The sequence below is a fragment of the Perca flavescens genome, chromosome 12 (genome assembly GCF_004354835.1).
Source record: "Perca flavescens isolate YP-PL-M2 chromosome 12, PFLA_1.0, whole genome shotgun sequence".
Classification (NCBI taxonomy): Eukaryota; Metazoa; Chordata; class Actinopteri; order Perciformes; family Percidae; genus Perca; species Perca flavescens.
This window is the reverse complement of record NC_041342.1, coordinates 26486688-26508076: the sequence shown is the minus strand read 5'-3', so window position 1 is coordinate 26508076 and position 21389 is coordinate 26486688. Positions and strand designations below refer to the sequence as shown.

The 21389-nt window shown below is 39.6% G+C and overlaps 1 protein-coding gene across 1 annotated transcript in view; it reads right to left on the bottom strand.

The window, feature by feature from the left end:
• LOC114564909 (solute carrier family 12 member 7) overlaps positions 1–10278 on the bottom strand; it is a 41673-nt gene extending 31395 nt beyond the window's left edge. The window contains exons 1-2 of the mRNA XM_028592579.1: positions 10140–10278; positions 9820–10044 (exon numbers count right to left, since the gene is read on the bottom strand). Coding sequence (XP_028448380.1) covers positions 9820–9967 — 148 coding nt within the window. The 5' untranslated portion in view covers positions 9968–10044; positions 10140–10278. The remainder of the gene's footprint in view (positions 1–9819; positions 10045–10139) is intronic.
• Between the last annotated feature and the right edge of the window lie 11111 nt (positions 10279–21389).

Genomic DNA, 21389 nt, shown 5'->3' with positions numbered 1-21389 from the left:
ACAATGGCTTTAAGCCAAGTCTTGAGCAGAAGGCAGAGCAGTAGCCTAACGTTAACGTTAATCAAAACGTAATTTTCATGTATTAAACTGTGAAATATATTTGTGTAATATGTCAATAACTGGGTGAATAGAATCCTAACTGTTAATAAAAATGTTACAAAAATCCATCTTTTCTCCGACTTGTAGTATTGTGTGACAAAAAGAACGCAACAACCCACGGTTATTCGCTTTTCGACATGGATGTGACGTCACACTCGAGCTACTAGTCGCGATTACAAGACAAAAAGAACGCACCATAACCCTGCCCCATGTGTAGCCATGATGTTTAGGCCACATCTTTTGATTTGTTGATGACCCTCCTTCTGCTGTTGCCTGGTAAAAGTAGGAAGCTAAAAGTTGATCGACCTCTCTCCAAAAACTCCAAACAAGATGAATAAATAAGTATAGTAATATCAGTCTCACAGTATAACAAAAGAAATCCAACAGCTTTTGAACTGGCTAAGGTTAGAAGGAAGCCCATTAAAGTGTAGGCTATCACACAATGACCTCACTTTGTCCAAGTGGTTGATGTAATTGTTGCAGGCCTCTCTGGTGAGTTTGGTGGTCCAACATGTTTTGATTGCAGCAATGAGCAATACGACCTAACTATCAAACATCGGTTATATAACAGTTTTAAAACGTAAACATTCTATCTATGTGTCCCACTTTGTTTTCTGGGCCCTGTTTCAGAAAGCAGGTTGAACAAACATGAGTAGTCCATTTAAACACTGAAATGCTATTAAAAGCACACTCAGACTACGCTAATTAGTGTTTGACGGACAAACGCACGACTAACACACAGGTTATTTAATGGACAGAAATAACAGCAACATGCTCAATGTTGCGGTTATTTCTTATTTCATCATAAAACGGAGAGAAAACAGACGGAATGTATTTATATGCGTACGTCTGTTTTTAAATCCATCAAGAAGGACACAAAAGAGGCAGATTGACTCTGAAAGACACTCAGAGTACAAAGTATATGATGCAATACATCCTAACAGATTACTTGTAATCGATTACAAAAAATCATTGCCAACAATTTTAATAATTTTTGATTGATTAGTTGTAACATTAGCCCTATTACTAAATCATATCAAGACAAATCCATAATTAATCTCTTCTTACTGTTCATCTGGTTCCACAACTGAATAATTAAAGAGTAATATCCGGTAGAACCATCCAACATCTGGCTACACCTGTATCAGCCAGAGTGACTGTATAGATTAATAGCGCTTCATACTCCAAACTGTTTTTTAAGATCCATTTCTTCTAAAGCTTTGTGATAATAGGGTCTTACTCTGTTTACAGAGAACGAGGGGTCAAGACTCAAATTAAGGCTCTGCCCACAGTTTAGCCTTTTGCTACAGTCATCTTTTGTAAAGGCAAAGCAGCAGAGAGTAACATTAAGATGTGCCTTGTAAATGGCTTCTCAATTTGGTTTCTTTTGCCTGTGGTTGTCATGCAGTGATCTCAGTTTATTAGGTTTGGTGTATCATCACACTAGATCACACTGTTGTCGGCTCATCTTAATTGCCATGAAGAACCCAAGGCCCAAACGTGGCTTCATACTCCAAACTATGTTTCAAGAGCGGTTTCTTCTAAAGCTTTGTGATAATAGGGTCTTATTTTGTTTACAGAGAATCAGGGGTCAAGACAGACAAATTAAGGCTCTGCCCACAGTTTAGCCTTTTGCTACAGTCAGCTTTGTAAAGATAAAGCAGCATAGAGTAACATTAAGATGTGCCTTGTAAATGGCTTCTCTTTTGCCTGTGGTTGTCATGCAGTGGTCTCAGTTTATTAGGTTTGGTGTATCATCACACTAGATCACACTGTTGTCGGCTCATCTTAATTGCCATGAATAACCCAATGAAGAGCAGTTAAAAAGTGTACTGTGTGGACGCACATGATACAGTGTGGATTGTAGCTAAATCTAGCATGCAATGATGCGCTGGGAAGTCCCTCAGCGGGCTCCAAGCCAGAACCTCAGTCCTTTAAACAAACTGAAAGGATCTTTATCGAAAATCGAAAATCCCTGTGTGCAGAGGTCAGGGTTTGATCTGTAACCAGCTCAGTCTGCAGCCACTTTCACCCATGACGCAAGGGAATGTATTAGACTGAACAAAGGAAATAGGGAAGTAAGACGACTCCTCTGTCTTGGTTTGCAAAGGGATGAAAATGTATCTCAACAGACAATATCACAGATACACACCATCATGTAAGTACATTTAATCTAAAAGAAGAAGATACTGTATGTCTGATCACAGTGTCAGGAACATGGCGGTATGGCTGTTGTGATTGTCTGCATAATCAGTGAAAAGCCTTCTTTTTTAATCAAAACATGTCACGGTTGCTGTGTCCATTCAGTTGTCAAGAGAATTTTAAGCAAACTTTTGAAATTGCGAATTAGGCACTGGTTTGGTACTGTAGAAAAAGTAGAGGTTGCTAATCGGAAACAAACTAACTTTTCAATGCCATCCAACCTATCTACAAGAGAAAAATTGAGTGGCCTTTAGGAATTTGGATCAACTGGGCAAGTTTTAATTGTTCTTTTATGTCAGCTAGTATTGGCCATGTTTCATGAGACGAAGATATTTTGTATGGTTTTGTTCACAGCCAATCTCCACTACAAGCGTTCTTCGATTTAATGTGCTTGGCCCACTACCGCAGTAGTAATCCATTTCCTTCACGTTCCACTTCCGGGATAGCTCCGGTGCTGGCGGAAATTCCGCCGAATGCATGTATTTTCCGTTTCCTTCCGCTTTTTTTGTGTTGGAATTTTAAATTCGGTGGAAACTATTTTGCAGCAGCTCTGTTTTGAGTTTAGCACCGCCCAGAACGATTCTGATTGGTTTAAAGAAATGCCATTAAACCAGAGCATGTTTTCCTCCCATCCCCAAATGCTATGTGGAGTAGCCAGACCGTCCTTCAGCGCGCTTTGGAGGAAGGTCTGGAAAAGCAAGACTACCGCAGTAGCTACAACCTATACAGTCTGCAGTGTGGTGTGGTGTATTTGACAGAGTTGGCAGTTCAGCGTGACAACAGAAACATCCATTCACATGATGGGTGTCATATGAAGTACTCTATTGGAATCGGTATTACTTTAAGAGTAATGCTATCGTTACTGGTATTACAATTTTTTTAATGATACCCACCTACCTGTGATCAACCTAAAACCCTGACCATGCACACCCTATACAATTCAGTGAGTGATTGAGTGTCAAACCAGCTTGTTGAGGCATTATACAAGTAACAACACAACCAAACAAATTAAATAAATAAAAAGGCAGTTAGCCCACCCCACCAGCTTAACACATGGGAAACAATGCTACATAGGATTAACATCCGTTTCCACAGTACAGCTGCTAGAAGTGCCTACAATGCCCTGGGGAAAGGAAATGAAGGAATGAAACATGCCCTTAGCAAACACAACAATACTTTTTTACCCAGACTTTTGGAAGTTTGTCTCATTGAGCACCTTACCTAGTATGATTGGAAAGCTATCCTAGCCCTGAAAGGTGTGTGTGCTAACAGAGATGGGAGTAAGTGTCATGAGGTGGTTATAGCTCTACTGTTCAGCCATTACAACAGAGGCAGAACACTGATTGCTACATAATTTAATACTCCATTTCACTGGGCAACACGTCTCGGAGGATTTTAAACAGAGTTAACGGAATAGTTTGAGATTTTGGAAAATATGCTATCTAGCTTTTGGAGTCTGGTGGTGGTTAGAGGAGAAGATTTATACAAAATTTTGTATGCAAAGATGAAGCTACTTCAGGAAAACGGTTAGCTCGGCATAAACACAAAGCCTAGGAACACGAGGAAACAGCTAGGCAAGCTCCATCATCCGTTTACAAAATTTACCTACCAGCACCTCTAAGTCGGTTTACATTGAACAGAGCTAGGCTAGCTGTTTTCCCCTGTTTCCAGTCTTTGTGCTAAAATAAGATAATAATCTACTGGCCGTAGCATTATATTTACTGTCCAGACATTACACTGGTATCTCTGCCTGAGAGCGGATAAGCATATTTCCAGAGATTTCAGACTATTCCTTTAACAATTATATTACCCTGTCTTGCTTTTACTCCATTCTCTCTGCTTATTATAACCTTTAATTCATTTTTATTCATTTATTTTTATGTATTTTTTTACATTTTTAAATTAATATTTGATATCAGATGATGACATCTATCTTGAGTTAAGAAACTTCGGATGAGCATATTTTACCCAAATTTAAATCTTTGGCTTACATAAATAAAAGTTTCTTCAAGACCGGCAAAACCTAAAACGTTTGTGTTGTATGCTGCCTAAGGAGCAATACTACAAGCAGAAAGTGGAACACTTTGAAACATGACACTGGTCATAGGATACTGCTTTGGAAAATGATGGTCCTGAGATGTTATCATTTAAATGACATCTTGTCTTATTATCACTGTGTGTGTGCGTACGCGGGTGTGTGATATTTTAAGTGCTGCACGTTCTGTGACTTCTGCCTTTCCAATGAAAGAGTAAAAGTATCCACTGTAATGACACTAATAAAGGCGTTAATGATTAAAGGAATAGTTTGGTTTCGAGGAATTTGCCCACAGAGGGATGTCTTTTAATTTATTTTCCTAAAGGGGCACTCAACAGATTTTTCAAATCAAGTTCAGTTTACGGATCAAAAAAAGAATACTACTCACTCTGTGAAAACAGTTGTAAAATGTGTCTGTGGCTCTGGGGGAGCTCTTTAATGTCTAAGAAAATAACCCTGATGATGTCATCACCCCCAAAAGTGAGCCTTTCAGACCTGTGCAGCCCATTCCTCATCTCTGCATGAGTCTAGAGGCTCTGTCTAATGAAACAAAGCATGCTATTGAGTTGCATTATGGGAACTGTAGGATCCAGTGCTTTTGGAGCTTTACCCATAGGGACTAAAAGCCAGGAAATATCTGCTTCTGCTGCATTAAAGGGATACCGATAGTTACGTATTGTAACTCCAGATTCTACGAGTATAGGCATAGCCCTCTAGGAGCTGTTGCTATTGGGTTTTATCCCTCGCGCCATGCGCAGTTGTGAAGATTTCTTTCACGCCCCTTGTGCCCTGCACGGGCCTCTCTTACGTCTGCATTTACTGTATATTACAGCTGCGAGACCAACATCCGCATTTCTACAGTCAATGTTGGTGAAGCAGGTGGCGTGGATCTTAGAGGGCTATGCCTATACTCATAGAATCTGGAGTTACAATCCGTAACTATTGTTCTATTTTGTATAAGCTTCGCCCTCTAAGAGCTATTGCTAATGGGTTAAGGGCGAATCTGATTTAGTCAATGCCACCTGCGACACCATAGTCCACAAGCAGAACATAGACTAGTTCCTCTTCCTACTCACACTGAACAGGTTTTAATGTATCAAAAAACATTTATTTTGTTAAAAAAACCTTCCTACATGATTGGCCAGTTACCAATCGTAAGGCCCATGTCATGTAGAATTTGAAGGTGCTTCATGATAATAAATTAACTGAATAAATTAAACCCTTAATAACTGCAAAAACGCATTCCTCACAGCCACTAAAGTGCAGGAAGATGGAGACAGCAGTAAACCAAATCTAACAGCGCATATAAGACCGAGTGAGTCATGGAGGACTTTGACACATCACGCAGATAAAAATGGATGAACAGGCATGGGGATGCCCAGGACGTCGGCCACGTCATACCTCTGAGGAGGGCGGCGGACGCTGATAGCGCTCTCGTGGAGTGTGCCCAGATGCCCTGAGGGGGTTCCACTCACTCCGCGCTATAGGCTTGGGTGATAGCTTCACACAGCCAGTGAGACGCACGCTGTTTCGAAAGAGCCACACCTTGTGAGTGTTCTCTGTAGTGAACGAACAACTGCTGTGATCGTCTGACATCTGCCGTGCGTAAAACATACTGGGATAACGCGCGCACTGGACAAAGTCGGTGAGGCGCTTCCTCCGTGTCGTCGTTATGAGGTGGAGGGAAGAAACCCTCAAGGGAAAAAAATTCTCGACCAATAGGAGTTTGTCAAAAGTTTCGGCATAAATGATGGATTTGGCTGTAAAGTTGCTGCGCTCCCGTCCCCTCTAATAGAAAGGTAGGACAGTAAGACCGACAGCGCGCATAAGTCACTCACCCTCTTAAGGCGCTGACACACCAAGCCGATAATCGGCCGTTGGACAGTCTGGCGAGGTCAGTGACTCGAGTCTGTTCCGTGCCATCATCCATCTGTCGGCCTTCATTTTGGCCGATTTGACATGTATAATCGGCGGGCACTGCCGGCAGTCGGACTCAAATGACCCATCTGATTGGTAGAGTGCTAACCCGGAAACGGGGAGCGGAATTAGCGTGACTAGAGTCTCTCAAAAAAAATCTGACAAAAATCTTTTAAACTGACCTTTGTCGATCTGAAATGAAGACAGATTCAGCAACTGCATGACCTATTTCTCGTTTAAAATGTTTTCAGAAACACGTTTCGGTGAACTATTTTAGTACAACATGAGATTTTATTCTGAACAAGCCGCAATGACAGTCTGTTTTTGAATTTCCGGAGAAACCAGACGAGGCACTTTTTTGATCAGCCGAACTGCCTTTTCTGCCGAGGGTCGGCCGTCTGGTCAGTGTGTCTGCAGCTTTAGCCGACGTCAAGGTGAGGAGGAATGCTATTTTCAGTGACAGCATCCTCAGAGAGATTTGTGCAGAGTTAAGATAAGCTAATAATCTGCTGGCCTTATATTAATATAAATATTTTTGGCTTTAATTATAAAAATCTATTAATACATAAATAAAAGGTTTCTTCAAGACCAGCAAAACCTAAAACGTTTGTGTTGTATGCTGCCTAAGGAGCAATACTACAATCAGAAAGTGGAACACTTCGAAACATGACACTGGTCATAGGATACTGCTTTGGAAAATGATGGTCCTGAGAGGTTATCGTTTATACAGATAACATCTTGTCTTATCACTGTGTGTGCGTACGCGGGTGCACGTTCTGTGACTTCTGTATTTCCAATGAAAGAGTAAAAGTATCCACAACTTTGTATCATAATAATGTTTGTAGTATGTGTGAATGAATTATGGTAAACTTCCCTCCATTTTACCAGTGCCCAGATCTCCCTACTTCACAGCAGAAAAACGCTTCCAAATCTCTGATGCATAAGAAAGGTAAACCGACTGTTGCTGATGTTTTAAGTAGCATTGTGGCAAGGCTCTCCCTTCTGATAAATAAATCGAGCTGATAGCGTCGAGAAAATGGTCGGCAGCAACACCATTAAGATTGAAGGCCTAAAAAACAATAGACTTTGTATCTGCGGCAATGGATATCAAAAGAAAAATAAACTAGTTGATTCCAGGCTGAAAATGGGAGATGGGTGGAACATGTGAGGGAAGACCGGTTATATAAAATTAAAAAAATACCTATGTCGAAGTCAACTTTTTAGATTTGACTACCGTGAAATGACATGTATTTTGTGTGTGTGTGTGTGTGTGTGTGTGTGTGTGTGTGTGTGTGTGTGTGTGTGTATGTATGTATGTATGTATGTATGTATGTATGTATGTATATATATATGTATGTATATATATATATATATATATATATATATATATATATATATATATATATATATATATATATATATATATATATATATATATTTATTTATTTATTTATTTATTTATTTATTTATTTATTGTTGTTACTGTGGACTTGATGGTGAAACAACCATACACTTGTATTGGAGCTGTCCTTGTACTTGTTTTTTTTTTTTGGAAAACCTTTATATCTGTATATCCTCCAAAGTGCGCTGAAGGGGGGTTTGGCAACTCCAAATAGCATCCGGGGATGGGAGGAAAATGTGCTCTGGTTTAATGGCTTTTCTTTAAACCAATCAGAATCTTTATCCATTGTGGACGAGGACCACAATGGAAATAAGTTTGTAACTTTCTTGGGTTATCCTCGACAGTTCTGTTAAATGTGCAATGTCATTGTGATGGCATCTTGTTATACATTTATTTCTGTTACTGACTAATAAATCAAATCAATCGTCATGGGCGGCGCTAAGCTCCGCACAGAGCAGCTACAAAATAGTTGTGCGAGAGAAAACTCAGATTGGACAGATTGTCTAGCTAGCTGTCTCAATTTACCCTGCAGAGAAGAAAGAGGAAGGAAACGAAAAATTCATGCATCCAGCCAAATTCGTCAAGGAAACGTCAAGGATATAGACTTTATCTGTTGTAATATGTCTGTCCATTTTTCATTACTGTGCATGTGCTGTTATGTTTTTATATTGTCAGCATTTTAGAACAAAAACAGTATTGTATCATACATCTTTTTATTAGCTTAACAAAATAATGCATTCACAAAACTATAAATTCTGTTTTGGAAACCTTTATTGTAAGTTTTTGTGAATGAAATGCAACAGCACTCTACAAACCCCAGAGCCTTAAAGACTCTTTTGTTATGTACATGTTTTAATTGTATGATATGCTGAAACATTTTTTGTTGTTATTTGTTTTGCTGGGCAGGTTTGTTGCTCAATACACCAATGTTCAAACTACAGATTGTACTTCCGCATGAGGACGGACGCAAAGAGTATAAAAGCGGATCGAGATAGAGAGCCGCCACCCTCTCGCTCTCAAACTCAGACCGAACTCAGATTATACTGTCAAACTAAGGCAGTGGTTAAATTTGAAAAAAGATTCTGTAACTGTATTGCCTATTTCCGGCCTAAAATGATTTCAGAAACATATTTGTGCTTATCGTTTGGCTGAAATACGACAGTTTGTAAACAGGAAGTGGGCGCCACACTGTTTCCTGTATTGAGAAAACGGAGGCATAAAAAACTCAGATGAAACTGTAAAACTAAGGTGCACGGATTAAATATAAACCAAGACTCTGTTACTGCATTGCCTGTTTCCCGCCTTAAATGTTTTCAGAATCATATTTGTGCTTACCGTTTAACTGCAAAACAAGATCGTTTGTTACCAGCCGGCCGCCATGTTGATTCTGTGACGTGATTGCATTGCGTCACCCACCAGCGGGAGTGTTTATTGGTCCGGTGCGGCGCGGTACATTCTGGTAGTTGTAGGTTTTCTACCTTTTGAGCGAAAGGAAATGCCACAGCCATGTAGCACCAATTAAAAATAATTGTTGTGCCATTCTACTACACAGACAGCCCAGTTTTAGCGAGAGAGAGAGATTCTTAAAATCAGATAAATAAATGTGTCCATGATCAATTAGTTTGACTTTCTGTGTAAGAAATAGCTGTCATACACTTTTCTTCAAATTGAACAATACTCTAAAAAGGACATGTTGTAAAATACCATGGGGCTGAGATTGTCATAAAAATGTGGAGAAAAAAAAAAAAAAAAAAAATCACATAGGCTAAATCTTTGCACTACAGCCATGATAAAGCAAAGGGGCCCAACATCAATTTGGGTTGAACAGACCTAAGTTGCTTGTTAATACCAGACAGTCACCCCTTCCTACAGCACCAATGCAGCTGCCAGCTGCAAGTTCTAGCTAGTTGAACAACATCACACTTAAAAGCCATGCGTTTGTGTGTGCGTACAGCATGTGCCTGCCATAACAAGTAGCTGACTGCTTGTGTCAGCGTGCATCCGTTTGTACTTCTCTATCAAACATACACGTTTTAACATCTTTCACCCAGTGCATGATGGGATAGGTTAAAGCTCCCTTGTGACCCTGAACAGGAATAAGAAGGTAATGAAGACGTCCGTAAGTAAGTGTATGAGCATGTTCACAACGTACAGCTATTCTTACCTGAGTGAGGGTCTTGTAAGTTGTCCTCATCATCTTCCTCCCCAAAAATGTTGCCCAAACTAACAGGTTTGCTGCTTCCAGCTGCAGCCGCGCTGTTGCTGCCGCCCTCTTCATCCTCCACTGGCACTACAGTGAAGTTGGTGGGCATCTTGGCTCTTCAGTTGTCTGGAAGAAAGTACGACGGGGTGTCCAGTGTCGACAACCTGGATGGCACTAGCTGTTAAACTTTCATACCCACAGGGGAGAGAAAACACAACACAAAGAAAGTCAAATCAAGGCACTGGTGAGACATTTTAGTTTAACCTCAGCATGGCACTCACTCTAAATCTTTGTTTCACAACTCTTTGTTGTGAGATCCAGTGTTCTCTAAACTCAGGGTGAAAGTGCCGCCTCCTGCACGTGAGACAGGCCAAAGTCCTGAAGGGTTTCTTCTCTCACTCTCCTTGTTCCTTTCCCTCCCTTCCCCCCCCCCTTCTCCAAGACTATTGCCCCATGTGACACGCTATTTACCATACATGGAGAACCCTCTAGCTCCTCCCACTACTCTGATGGTCCCACTTCTCTCATTCCCACCTTTGTAATGCCAAAAGGTAAGAAAACTAACTCTGACGTATCTATAAAAGTATCCAAAGCATCTAGAAAATCCACTTTGACTGGAAGCAAAACATCTGGCTCGTATTTAACGAGCCAAACACAAACTTGTTTCTTTCTTGTTCTTCTGGCTTTGGTTTTGTTTCCTCTGCTCCCTTCTCTGGTAGTATCCGTCTCTGGTTTCCTCCAGGTAAACAAAATGGGTGTTACCTTTCCCACAGTGCATTATGGGTAGCAGTGAAGCACTGATCTTCAGCATAGAAAGACACCACATGTGCACATGCATTGTCCCTGCAAAGGAAACACCTTGAAAACCTTGGACACTAACTTTCCTCCTGCATAAATTACAATGGACAGTCGCAGGGGGAAATGATCGAGCTTTGAATAACAATGGAGACAAGTCAACAGGAATTGTTTTCTGTCTGTGGGAATGATAATTTTATTGGCACTCATACGCAAGGTTTTCTTTAGGAGGGACATTTATCTTGATGTACTGTAAGCTTATTAGGACACCTCCTTAAGAAAGATATAGTGGATATAGTAATAGAAAGTGAGTACTGTTTACAGCATGAATGTGTAATTGTACATCTCAGTTTAGTGTCTTCATCAGTCATTATTTCTTCTGTAGCATTTCTGTTGGACACTTCAATAAAGTAAATATAACCAGACTCCATTTGCCATTTTTGCTGTCAGGTTGAAAGTTACTGTAATACAATAAACACTGTCCTTCACTAAGGAAGTGCTCTTTTGTCATAATTTTTTCTTTATACCTTGGTTTTCTAGTGTTAGAATCGTGATAACAAAGCACATTCTACTTTCTATAGAATGCTTTCACTATGTGGTCCTTTATAATTACAGTTTATTTAATGTATTTTACATTGTAATTATTTCCACTTAAAACAATGGCAAATATAACAAATAATAAATTACTTTGTTGTAAGGTTCATAAGGAAGTGGTTGTCTTTAGCCAAAATCCATAATGTTACTTGTCATCCTCTGTTTTAACTATTCCTAATATATATTACAGCTGCAATATCATGTGCAAAAAAAAAAAAAAGTTGTCTATATTAGCAAACAATTATGTTTTGTCTTAGCTTTGTTTAGCTTAGCTTAAATTCTGCCTTACCTCACCTTAGCTTTTCTTAGCTTTGAACATAGACATACAGTATTAGCAAAACCATAGCCATGGCTTAAATTATGTTGAATTTAATTAATTTATGCAGTGTGAACTCCACACCGCCATATAATGCTACCTATGATTTCTACATAGTGTCACCACGCTTTCCTTGGTCTATGACTCTAACTTTACTTTGGATCTGATAACTCTTCCACGTTACATAACCCATAACACTGGTGACTTTCTTCAGTGTTTTGTCTTTAGCCCGACAGAGGAATCGCTACAGTTTAAAACTATCGCGTTGATCAATTCCCCAAAATTTTCTCACTAAACTTAACTAAACACAGCTGTGTGGAGTGATCTTGAAAAACTGGAATGTAACAGAGTGTCTGACTGCATTTTAAAAATACAAGCTGCCCAGATGTTTAACCAGATGTTTGCATTTAAGGACTAGGTATTCGTCCCCAGGCTTATTTAAAAAAAAAAAAAAAAAACTGCTGAGATAGTTAATATGAAATATAGTGTGCCATGAAATGTAGACCTTAATAAACAAAACCGTATTGGAACAGCAGCGAAGGCAAAAATGTCTCATGTTTAACCTGCAGACACCCTACTACAGCAGGCCTCATATCAGATAATCTCCCAGCCACAAAAGCCACACAGGATACTACAAAATAAAACTGCTATTTGTTCAGCTTTGTTTAAAATTTGATGCACAACGGTGTTATGCATATTGTTTTTCCTTTTTCAGCTTTAAGATTGGTGGCAAGGACCTGAGCTTTAGGAAATGTGAAGTCGGCATTCAGTTTTCATTCTTGTTGGCCTTCTGACCTTTACTTTAACCATTCATTTGTTTGTGACGTCACGTTGTTATGACTCTTATTTTAAAGAAGTTATAAATCTTCTTCATCACATATTAACAACATCAATAGTGGCAAGGTCTGCCTGTGTACTGCCAGCAGAGGGTGCTGTAGGTTCATGGGGGGGCTGAACATTTAAGTTGCAATGAACAGAAACTGAGAGATGTTAGGTCAATGTCCAACTAACAGGGAAGGATATGTATGGTTTGAAAGCCACCCGTGGTTGAATGACTGCAAATAGGTTTTAGTTTTTTAGCAATGGACGATTCACAGCAGGTAAACATACTTCAGTCGACTTGCGACAAGTATCAGCACTGTTGAATGCAATTATTGTTTTGTGCTGACCTCTAATCTTCCTGTGAAATGCATATATATTAACAAGTACACATGCTTGCTTATAGAGGTGTTTGGCAAAATGCAAAACCTCAAACCTCCTTGCTTAAAAATGACAAACATTTCTTAGCTGGAATCAGCTTATCATTGGTGATATCACTTGGCCCATGACTAAACTAGCTCAGCTTTTCCCTCGTAGACAAACCTGCCATTTTATACTCCTCAGATGGCTTGTGAATGTTGAAAAAAAGGTAAAGCGAGAGAGTTAGAGGTGAAATCAAATCCCTTTAGCAAACAGCAAAAAGGTCAGTGCTGACGCAGACCCGGGAACAGGCTGCCCTCCCTCAAGACTATATTCTTAAGTGGCTAGATTCTATTTGCAGCATTTTTACCTGTTTACTGACTCCCCCAGTCCCAAAACCAGGTAGCTGTGCAAACACACTTGGAGGGTTTGGACGACCTCTTGTGTCATCGCGGGCAGAATACATTTCAACTGCCTGCACTTTGCTGTCAGACCGCAAAGCGCAATATCAGGGCAAAAGGACACGTTTGTCAGGACTTGGACACTTTTTTTCACTCTGTGGATTGGCTTCAGTATCCTAATATCTGTAGTTATCTGATATGAGGATACACATTTGAATTATTAATGCTGATAGCAAATTAATTGCAGTTTCCATCCAGATAAAGCAAACTTGCCTTTTTTCACATGTAGCACACAACAGGAGATTGTCGGTGTCAGACGCAATCTCACTCAATGGAAGTTCTCTGTTTGGTTTAGGCTAGGGGGGGTGCGCTGGGTGGGGTAGAGCGTGCAGGAGGCAGGACATGAGGCAAATTACATGGGGTCACATAACTGGTTCATTTTTGGAAATGGTATTTTAAAGGAAATGGTTAAATAGGCAGAAAGTACATATAGCACGGGGGCTTCGCAGCCCCCCAGGAAGTACACCAGGTTTTTAAGCCATTTTCACAAAGCGGCCAAACAGTGGACTTACAACTTCAACGTCATGGGGCCCAAAAAGACTTTTGTCCCATAGACTTACATGGCAAAAAAATCTGTGGATAACACTGTTTTCTCTACAAATCTAATATTGAACATTTTTGTGGCAAAAGATTATTTGATTTATTCATTATTGAACCTTTTTATGAGAACTTGCAACACTCAAGAGTGTTGCATTTGTTACAAGTTCTGTAAAGGCACCACTGTGGGCATATAATCCTTAAACCATATTATTCTAAAATTGTAGCTTTTCATTTAATAATAAATTGGATGCTTTGGCCAAGTAGTGCACTGTATAGTAGCATTGAAGATCATATACAGTGCCTACCTTGTCCTTACCCTTCATCTTTTTTTTGGGACATGCCCACTCTACGTACAGCAATGCCCAGAACACCCACTAGTATTTTCATTTATTTCATCTCCCTATTTCTCAAACTCTCAATCCTTTTCACACACATAAACAGTCTCACAAAAAAACTGGATGTTCTTTCAGCATAGTGAAAAAACAAATACAACAAATTAATGAATTTCATAACTTTTAAGATGAAAATAGTCTGGTCATTGGTGTGTGTACTCAGCCTGCCGTAAGCGACTGGAGGGCACCAGGCGAGCATGGCCAGCAGTCAGACAACTATTTTTGATACAAGTGGAAAATTTCTACGGGGATTCTATGGTGGTGGGGACCAACAGCAGAGGATCAGGGGGTAAGAAGAAAGTCTGTGAATCTTGTGGGACTGTGGGAAACAGCGACCCTCTGCCACACTCTGCTGGCACTGGAGGTCTGCATGTGGGTTACCAACAAATCGGGAGGAGAGGGAGGGCTGCCATGCCCATAATTTGATTTTGGGATCAGTATATGTGTGTGAGTGTGTTTGGCGGGTAGAAGGTACAGAGCTCTGGTGAAGCCATTATTTACCATTTTTAAAATGCTTTTATGCTGCAAAAAATAAATCTTCAAATTTTGTTTTTGATGAACTAAGTAGTACAATCTGGTATGGGTAAAATCATGTCAATGATATTCTTTATGTCAGCTTCTTGAGAAATAAAACAGACAAGATAGACAACTCCTCTTGTACCCAACACCGTCAATTGAGAAGTTTAGTAAGGATAGATAGAGGAAAAAAGACAGGGGCTGCTGGCAAAGGGAATGAAGGATGGAGGCAGAGGAAGTCTGTAGGGGGAAAATGAGGAATGAGGAGATAGCTAAAAACGTGGGTGAACTTACCTCCAGTTCTTACTATAAGACAAACAAGCACCAGTATGACTACAAATGACAAAATACCAAATGCACTTTGGGAATTTTTAGGCGTATGCAATTAGTCAGCTCAGACTTTTCAAATGGGCACTATAAAGTGTCATAAAAAATGAGTACAAAATGGGTGGAAAGGATACTGGAATCACAGACTAGTGGGTTAACTGAAGTCCTTTTGTGCAGGATGGCAGATAAGATGACAGAGAAGAAGCCAGTAGTTGTAGTTTTAAGCAAGACAAGTAGAACAGGGAGATTGTGATAAGGTTAAAGATATACTGATTACCTGCATTGAACTGAGACTGGTTACTGTATGCTGTCCAATAGAAGAGTCCTTTTGTATGCTTTGATAGATTTTCATATTTCTACTTAATAGCTATACACATTTGTATCCACGCTAGAGACATGGCTCTGGATGGCAATGTCTGTTGTTTGGTCCACCACTTTAGTGCAGACTGAAATACCTCAACATCTATTGGACGGGTTGCCATGAAATTTTACACAGACATTCATTGTTTCCTGAGGATGAAGTCTTTTTGCTGATGCCTTAACTTTTCCTTTGGCAAAACCATGAGGTTGACACTTCAGTTTTTTAATAAAATGTCTCGACAACTATCAGATGGATTAGCATGGAATTTTGGACATTTAAGGTCACTAGAGGCTGAATCCTAATTACCTTTGTGATCTTCTGGCTTTTTCTTCATCAGCAGGATAAAGTTGATAGAACTTGATACTCACAAGACGGATTGGCACAAAAGTCTGTACAGACATTCATGTTTCCTAGATGGTGTATCCTAATAACTCCAGTGATCCCCTGACGTCACCAGCAGCTTGACATTTTTGGTTTGAAGTGGAATATTGCAGCTACTGGATGGATAGCCATGATATTAGGTACAGACTTTTCATCTACCACTATCAAATTTCAATTTGTCCACTACTATAGCAAAATAAATCAGCCTCGGCTGTAGTTTTTAGTGCAGATTAGCAATGCTAACAAGTTAAATAAGATGATGGACATGGTAAATTACCTGGTTGTCACCGTGAGCATGTTAGCATGCTAAAGTTAGCATGTAATTCACAGCAGGGCTGTGAACTCTTAACCTTGTTTAAACGGTTATAATAAGACACACAATATGAATTCTGATTGTGAAGTTTAAATGATATTTCATTGTTATTTCTAAATGACAATAAGAGGACAAAACTTAATTACCCACAGAGGCTATTGCCTTTTCTATATACTCTATATACTTAATCTGGTTTGTGAATTCAGGCTTAAACAGTGTTAATCATAAAATTCACTCATCTAGACATTTAAACAGAAGTAGTTACCAAGTATGATTTTGAGAAGCTTCCAGATCTGTGTTGTGTCATGAGAAAGATGAGTGAAACAGTCCACAGTTATAAATACACCTCAACCGACAGAAAAGCCAGCAATGGGGAGATGATTACCATGATTTGCCACCAAAACACAGCTGCTAACTATGTTAAAATAATAACAATGTCTAAATCTATGAGTGGTAGAGGGCTGAGATGAGGAAGTCCAACCACACACTCAAACACCAGCACACACACACACACACATTACTTCTCATTCTGTCCGCAGTGATTGTTCGCCCACATGCACGGTGTGTGTCCGCCCAGGATTTAACCGCCTGAGGAGCCCGCTATATAGCATGAGAGTGATTTCACGAGTCATATTTAGAAAGTGCCTCACTTCTACACATGCCGGACACATGCAGAACTACACATTCATCCAAGGAGTTGTTTTCACACATAAACACACACACAGACAGGCACACACACACACACATAACACACATACACACATGCACACCAGTGTGTTTCAGGCATAGCCATCTGTGCCCAAATTTCAAAGATATCTCAAAAACCCTCATAATTGCCAGGTCCATTTGACGTTTCTGTATTTTACTGACCAACACACACAATCAAAAAGGTTTTATTGCTAAAACTGGCAACACAGGAGTGTGTTGTTAGACTTACACAAATACCAGCCATGACTATTTATTCATTTGCTGTGAAAAGAAGCTTTCCCTTACAGCTAAATGTTGTGGATTAAGTGTTCAAGGCCTGTAATTAGCATTATTTATAGGAATCATGAGATGACATTTATGAATATAAGTGCAAAATATAGAACCAAAGTAGGGTGACTCAGTTTAGTTTGGTCTGAGAGTGAACATTTGGAAAGCTTAGGCCCTGACACAGATTTAGTGAAGCATTCAGTGTATGCAGTGGTTTGCTGAAAAGTGTGGCTCACGGAGGGGAGAGTACATCCTCGAACTCAGTGGGGGCCCCCTCAAAGATGCCAGTTTATGCTGTGCTAAGTTCAATACATCAAAGCCAAGGAGCTATGTTTCCTTTTTTGTCAGGGGTCTCACAATTCCTAGCAGTGCACCTGGGCCCCTTGAATACTGCATACGCTGCCATGTTTTCACAGAACACACAATATATGTGTTGAATTAGCTATTAACAGGCCGTCCTCAACCAGAAAGCGACCTATAGGTCGGTTGTGCAACCAGCTCATAACGAGAGCAAACGAGGAAGTGAGTTGACAAAGTATAAGAAAGACAAATTCCGCTTGTGGAGGCAGATGGGGCGGTGGATTGTTCAAACAAACACAAGGCTTCACTCAGGAGACCGGGGTTTGTGTCCCATGTGAAATCACTTTTTGAAATTAACCGACTTTTATGGACCTTAGTCTGTGACTTCACGCAATGATGTCTGTGACTTCACGTTAGTCCTCATTTTAGTAGTTTTATGTGACTCATTTAAAACCAATGCCTGATGTTTTACTAACCCTAAGTATTTTTGTTGCCTAAACTTAACTAACAAGTAATTTGTTACGGGCACATTGTTTGAAACGGCCACTGTGCGACAGTAAATAAAACATCATATAGGTTGTTTTGGGAGTCATTGGCAATCGACCTATTCTGTCATTTAGATATGAGGATGTATTGCCTATTAACACAGTATTGATTACTTTACCAGAAGCTGTTTCAATGGCTACCACATTGTCTAATCACAAGAGGAGTGGTGAGAGACCCTGCAGATCCAAGCAGGTAGGCAGGTGAGGTAGGGAGGCAAGTATCACTTACCGTCTGAAAAGACCTTTAGGCTGTGGCTAGTCTATATCGACTTTCCTTTACAAGATTGTTGAGGTGCCGCCGAAAATTCCACCGGATGTCTCTCATTTCGGCTGGATGTCTGTTACCTTACACTTTCTTTGTTGGCACAAGTTTCATATTTAACAGACAGACATGAGAGTGCTATCAATCTTCTCATCTAACTCTCCACAAGAGATGGCACATTTCCCAGAATGTCGAACTATTCCTTTAAGAAACCAGTATCCTAAAAACTGTAAAGACTTTGCCTGAATGACAGTGAAAAGCCTGCTTTTCTGCTGTAACGAACTGGGTGGCTATTTGTCTGACCAAACTAGCTGCCTGTCTGATTGACTGAGTTATGACATACAAATTGGAATTTCATACTGATGAAGTGCTGCCTGCCTACTCTAAATGCTTCGAAAGCCTCTAATTGACTGGCTTATGACTGACAGGCTGGCTAACTGACCAGAGCAGTTCACAGGGTACCTGTGCCAATGGCCGCCTCTGCAACAGGGTCCTGTGAATTTTGACAGCAATGCGATGCTTGCCTATTTTCTCCAGGAGACCTGGCCCAAACCCAGTTAGTATATTTAATCTCGGCTCATCAGTTTTTTTTATGCGATCTAGCTTCAGGGAAAAGGGTCATGTCCATTTCAGAGCCATATCACCCGTTGGTTTTGTTTTGTTAATATTTTAGTGTCCTGTTTTCCACATGCTTTTTCCGAAGATAGCAAGATTATTGGTAAAATGTTCACAATTGTGTATCTTATATGTGTAGTAATTGTGTATCTTAATGGTCAAAGATTTTGAATATTAACATAATAAAAATCTATATCAATAGCTACAAAAGGAAATTGTTTATTTTGGTGTGGTCTTTTTTCAGAATCCGTCATACCTAATCTACTTAATTTAGTAACAGTGAGCATGTTTTTGTGTATCTTGCTCATATGGATGTGTGTGTAATGTATATGTGTGCACTCCTCCATGAGTGTGTGTGGCTCATTATGTGTGTTAAGGGGTGACTGTTTTTTTTAGTTTTTTTTTTCAGCTGGAGCCTGGCCACATCTGTGCCCGTCCAGATGAAGGAACGGAAATGCATCCTGGGAAGTTGAGATCAGCAAAACACAAAGTGGGTCTTTGTCTGTACAGCCGCTGGCACAGCCAGTGGTCCTGAGCACTTTAACATCGGTTAAAGCTCTTCACCTGGATTCAACTGAAAAATGAGAAGTGATATAAAACACTGCAGGAACATACACAAATGCGGTAATGCCTTGAAGTATCATGTTGGTTGATACAAAAGTAGGTGGTTGAAAATGAAAGATGAAACCTTTAAGTGCAGGTCAGGCTGATGGTGTTAAACCTGCTTAATTTTCTCATTGGACACTTGGAGCTATGACGTTGCTTAAGACTTTTTTGATTCGTAGAAGGCCATGTTGTGAATCTTACATCCAAAATAAGCAGTCCTGAACTGAGTGGTATTATTTCAGGCATTACAACATTAATGAAAATAAAATCTTAAATTGGATTGACAGGACGTAAACTATAATGACACATCTGCTGTTTTGACTGAACCGACAACTTTTTTTGCCAACTGGTAGATAAGATCTCCTCCTCTCTGGACCTGAAACAAGCAGCTTTCTCTTCCTCTGTGTTCCCCACTGTTCCTGAAAACACCCACAGGTTTCAAGACAAAAAATTACACTTGAAGATTCGATCCGCAGCCGAATTTGAGCCGTTGTTGAAATGTTAATGCCCGGATTCCTCAGACTATCTGGATGCTGTAGGGACTGATATTAAAAGAGTGTGGCCACTCAACCATATGTCTGTAACCATATGTCCGCAAAAAGGGAAAACAAGTGTAATATAATACAATGTAAACTGAGAAGCAGAGTCGAGCTTGTAACTTGGGGTTTGCAGAATTTAAGTTTAGTACATCCTGTGCAGGAGAATATAGATTTTTATAACACTTTATGACACTTTAAAACAATAAGAAATGACACGAAAAAATAATAAAAACCTTTGAATTTAATCCAAGTGTTTTTATTGTGATTTTGCCATGCACATTCCTGGCCAGCCAGGGTCCATTTATATATATCTATAAACAAAAGCTGGGAAATGCAGTATAAAATACAACAATTTGTTACATACACAATATTTACAAACATATGAATGTACTAGAATTATTGTTTTTCCTTTATAAAAATAAAAGCTTGAGTGACATATATATGTTTTGCGTGCAGAATCTGTTTCAGCATCTGCTTATTGCTTATATTGCTCTTCGTATGGCTGGCAATGTATTAGAAATGTTAATGAAAAAGGCAACAGTAGCAAGCATTTCATAAGAAAGTGTTCAATATTATCTACAACATTATTATGTACAAAAATATACAATATGTATTTTACGGCTTGCATTGTTGCTATAATGTACTGTATATATTACCACTGTGATGAAAAGAAGTGATATATGGAGGCCCAAACCAGACTTAAAAATTAAAAAGCATTTAAATTGTTCCTGTGTGCATGGCCTGATTTATTATATTTAATAGTTAACAAATGTTAACAAAAGTATGACATAATTCTATCTTCAAAAAGCAAAGTTTGAAATGAAGCCACATGGGTCATTCCCAACACACATGCTGCTTTTTCCCCATAAATTTACATTGACAGCTCGCTAAACCCTTCCCCATGGACAATTTTCAAATATGACTTTGGTAAACCGGGGCTATATCATCTCTATAACAGCATATATTGAACATCTTTATAACAGATATCTTCATATGAATGCAATATTTTGGTATTAAAAGCATTGTGGATCCCGTTTGTAGTCTGAGTAGTATTGACCAATCATGCTCGAGCAGGCTTTGGTTGCATGCAGGTACGTGGAGCGTAAAAGAGGCAGAACACCTTTATTGTGACCACGATTTAGTTTTTTATTAGTCATTTTTATTTATTTATCTGCATGCAAATGCAGATATCTGTTTATAGAGACGTCTCTCAACTCGGACTGTAAACAATGACCAGTGCACAGCAGGAGAAGTCTTGGCCTGGAAATCCGTTGTCTGGATATCCGCTGGCTACACCTGAACCCCAGAGATATTGGCTGTTGCCCACCAGAGGCTTAGCCGATCACCAGACATAGCCAATGGGTTATTATATCAATTTATTTGTAATTTTACTCAATAATTTGCCTGGTTTGGTCCTCCACAGGAAAATACAAGATGGCGTTTTTGAGCAAGTGGGGTGACATCAAATACCCAGGTAGTTAATTTCAGCAGGGATGGTCTGACTGAATAGTAGT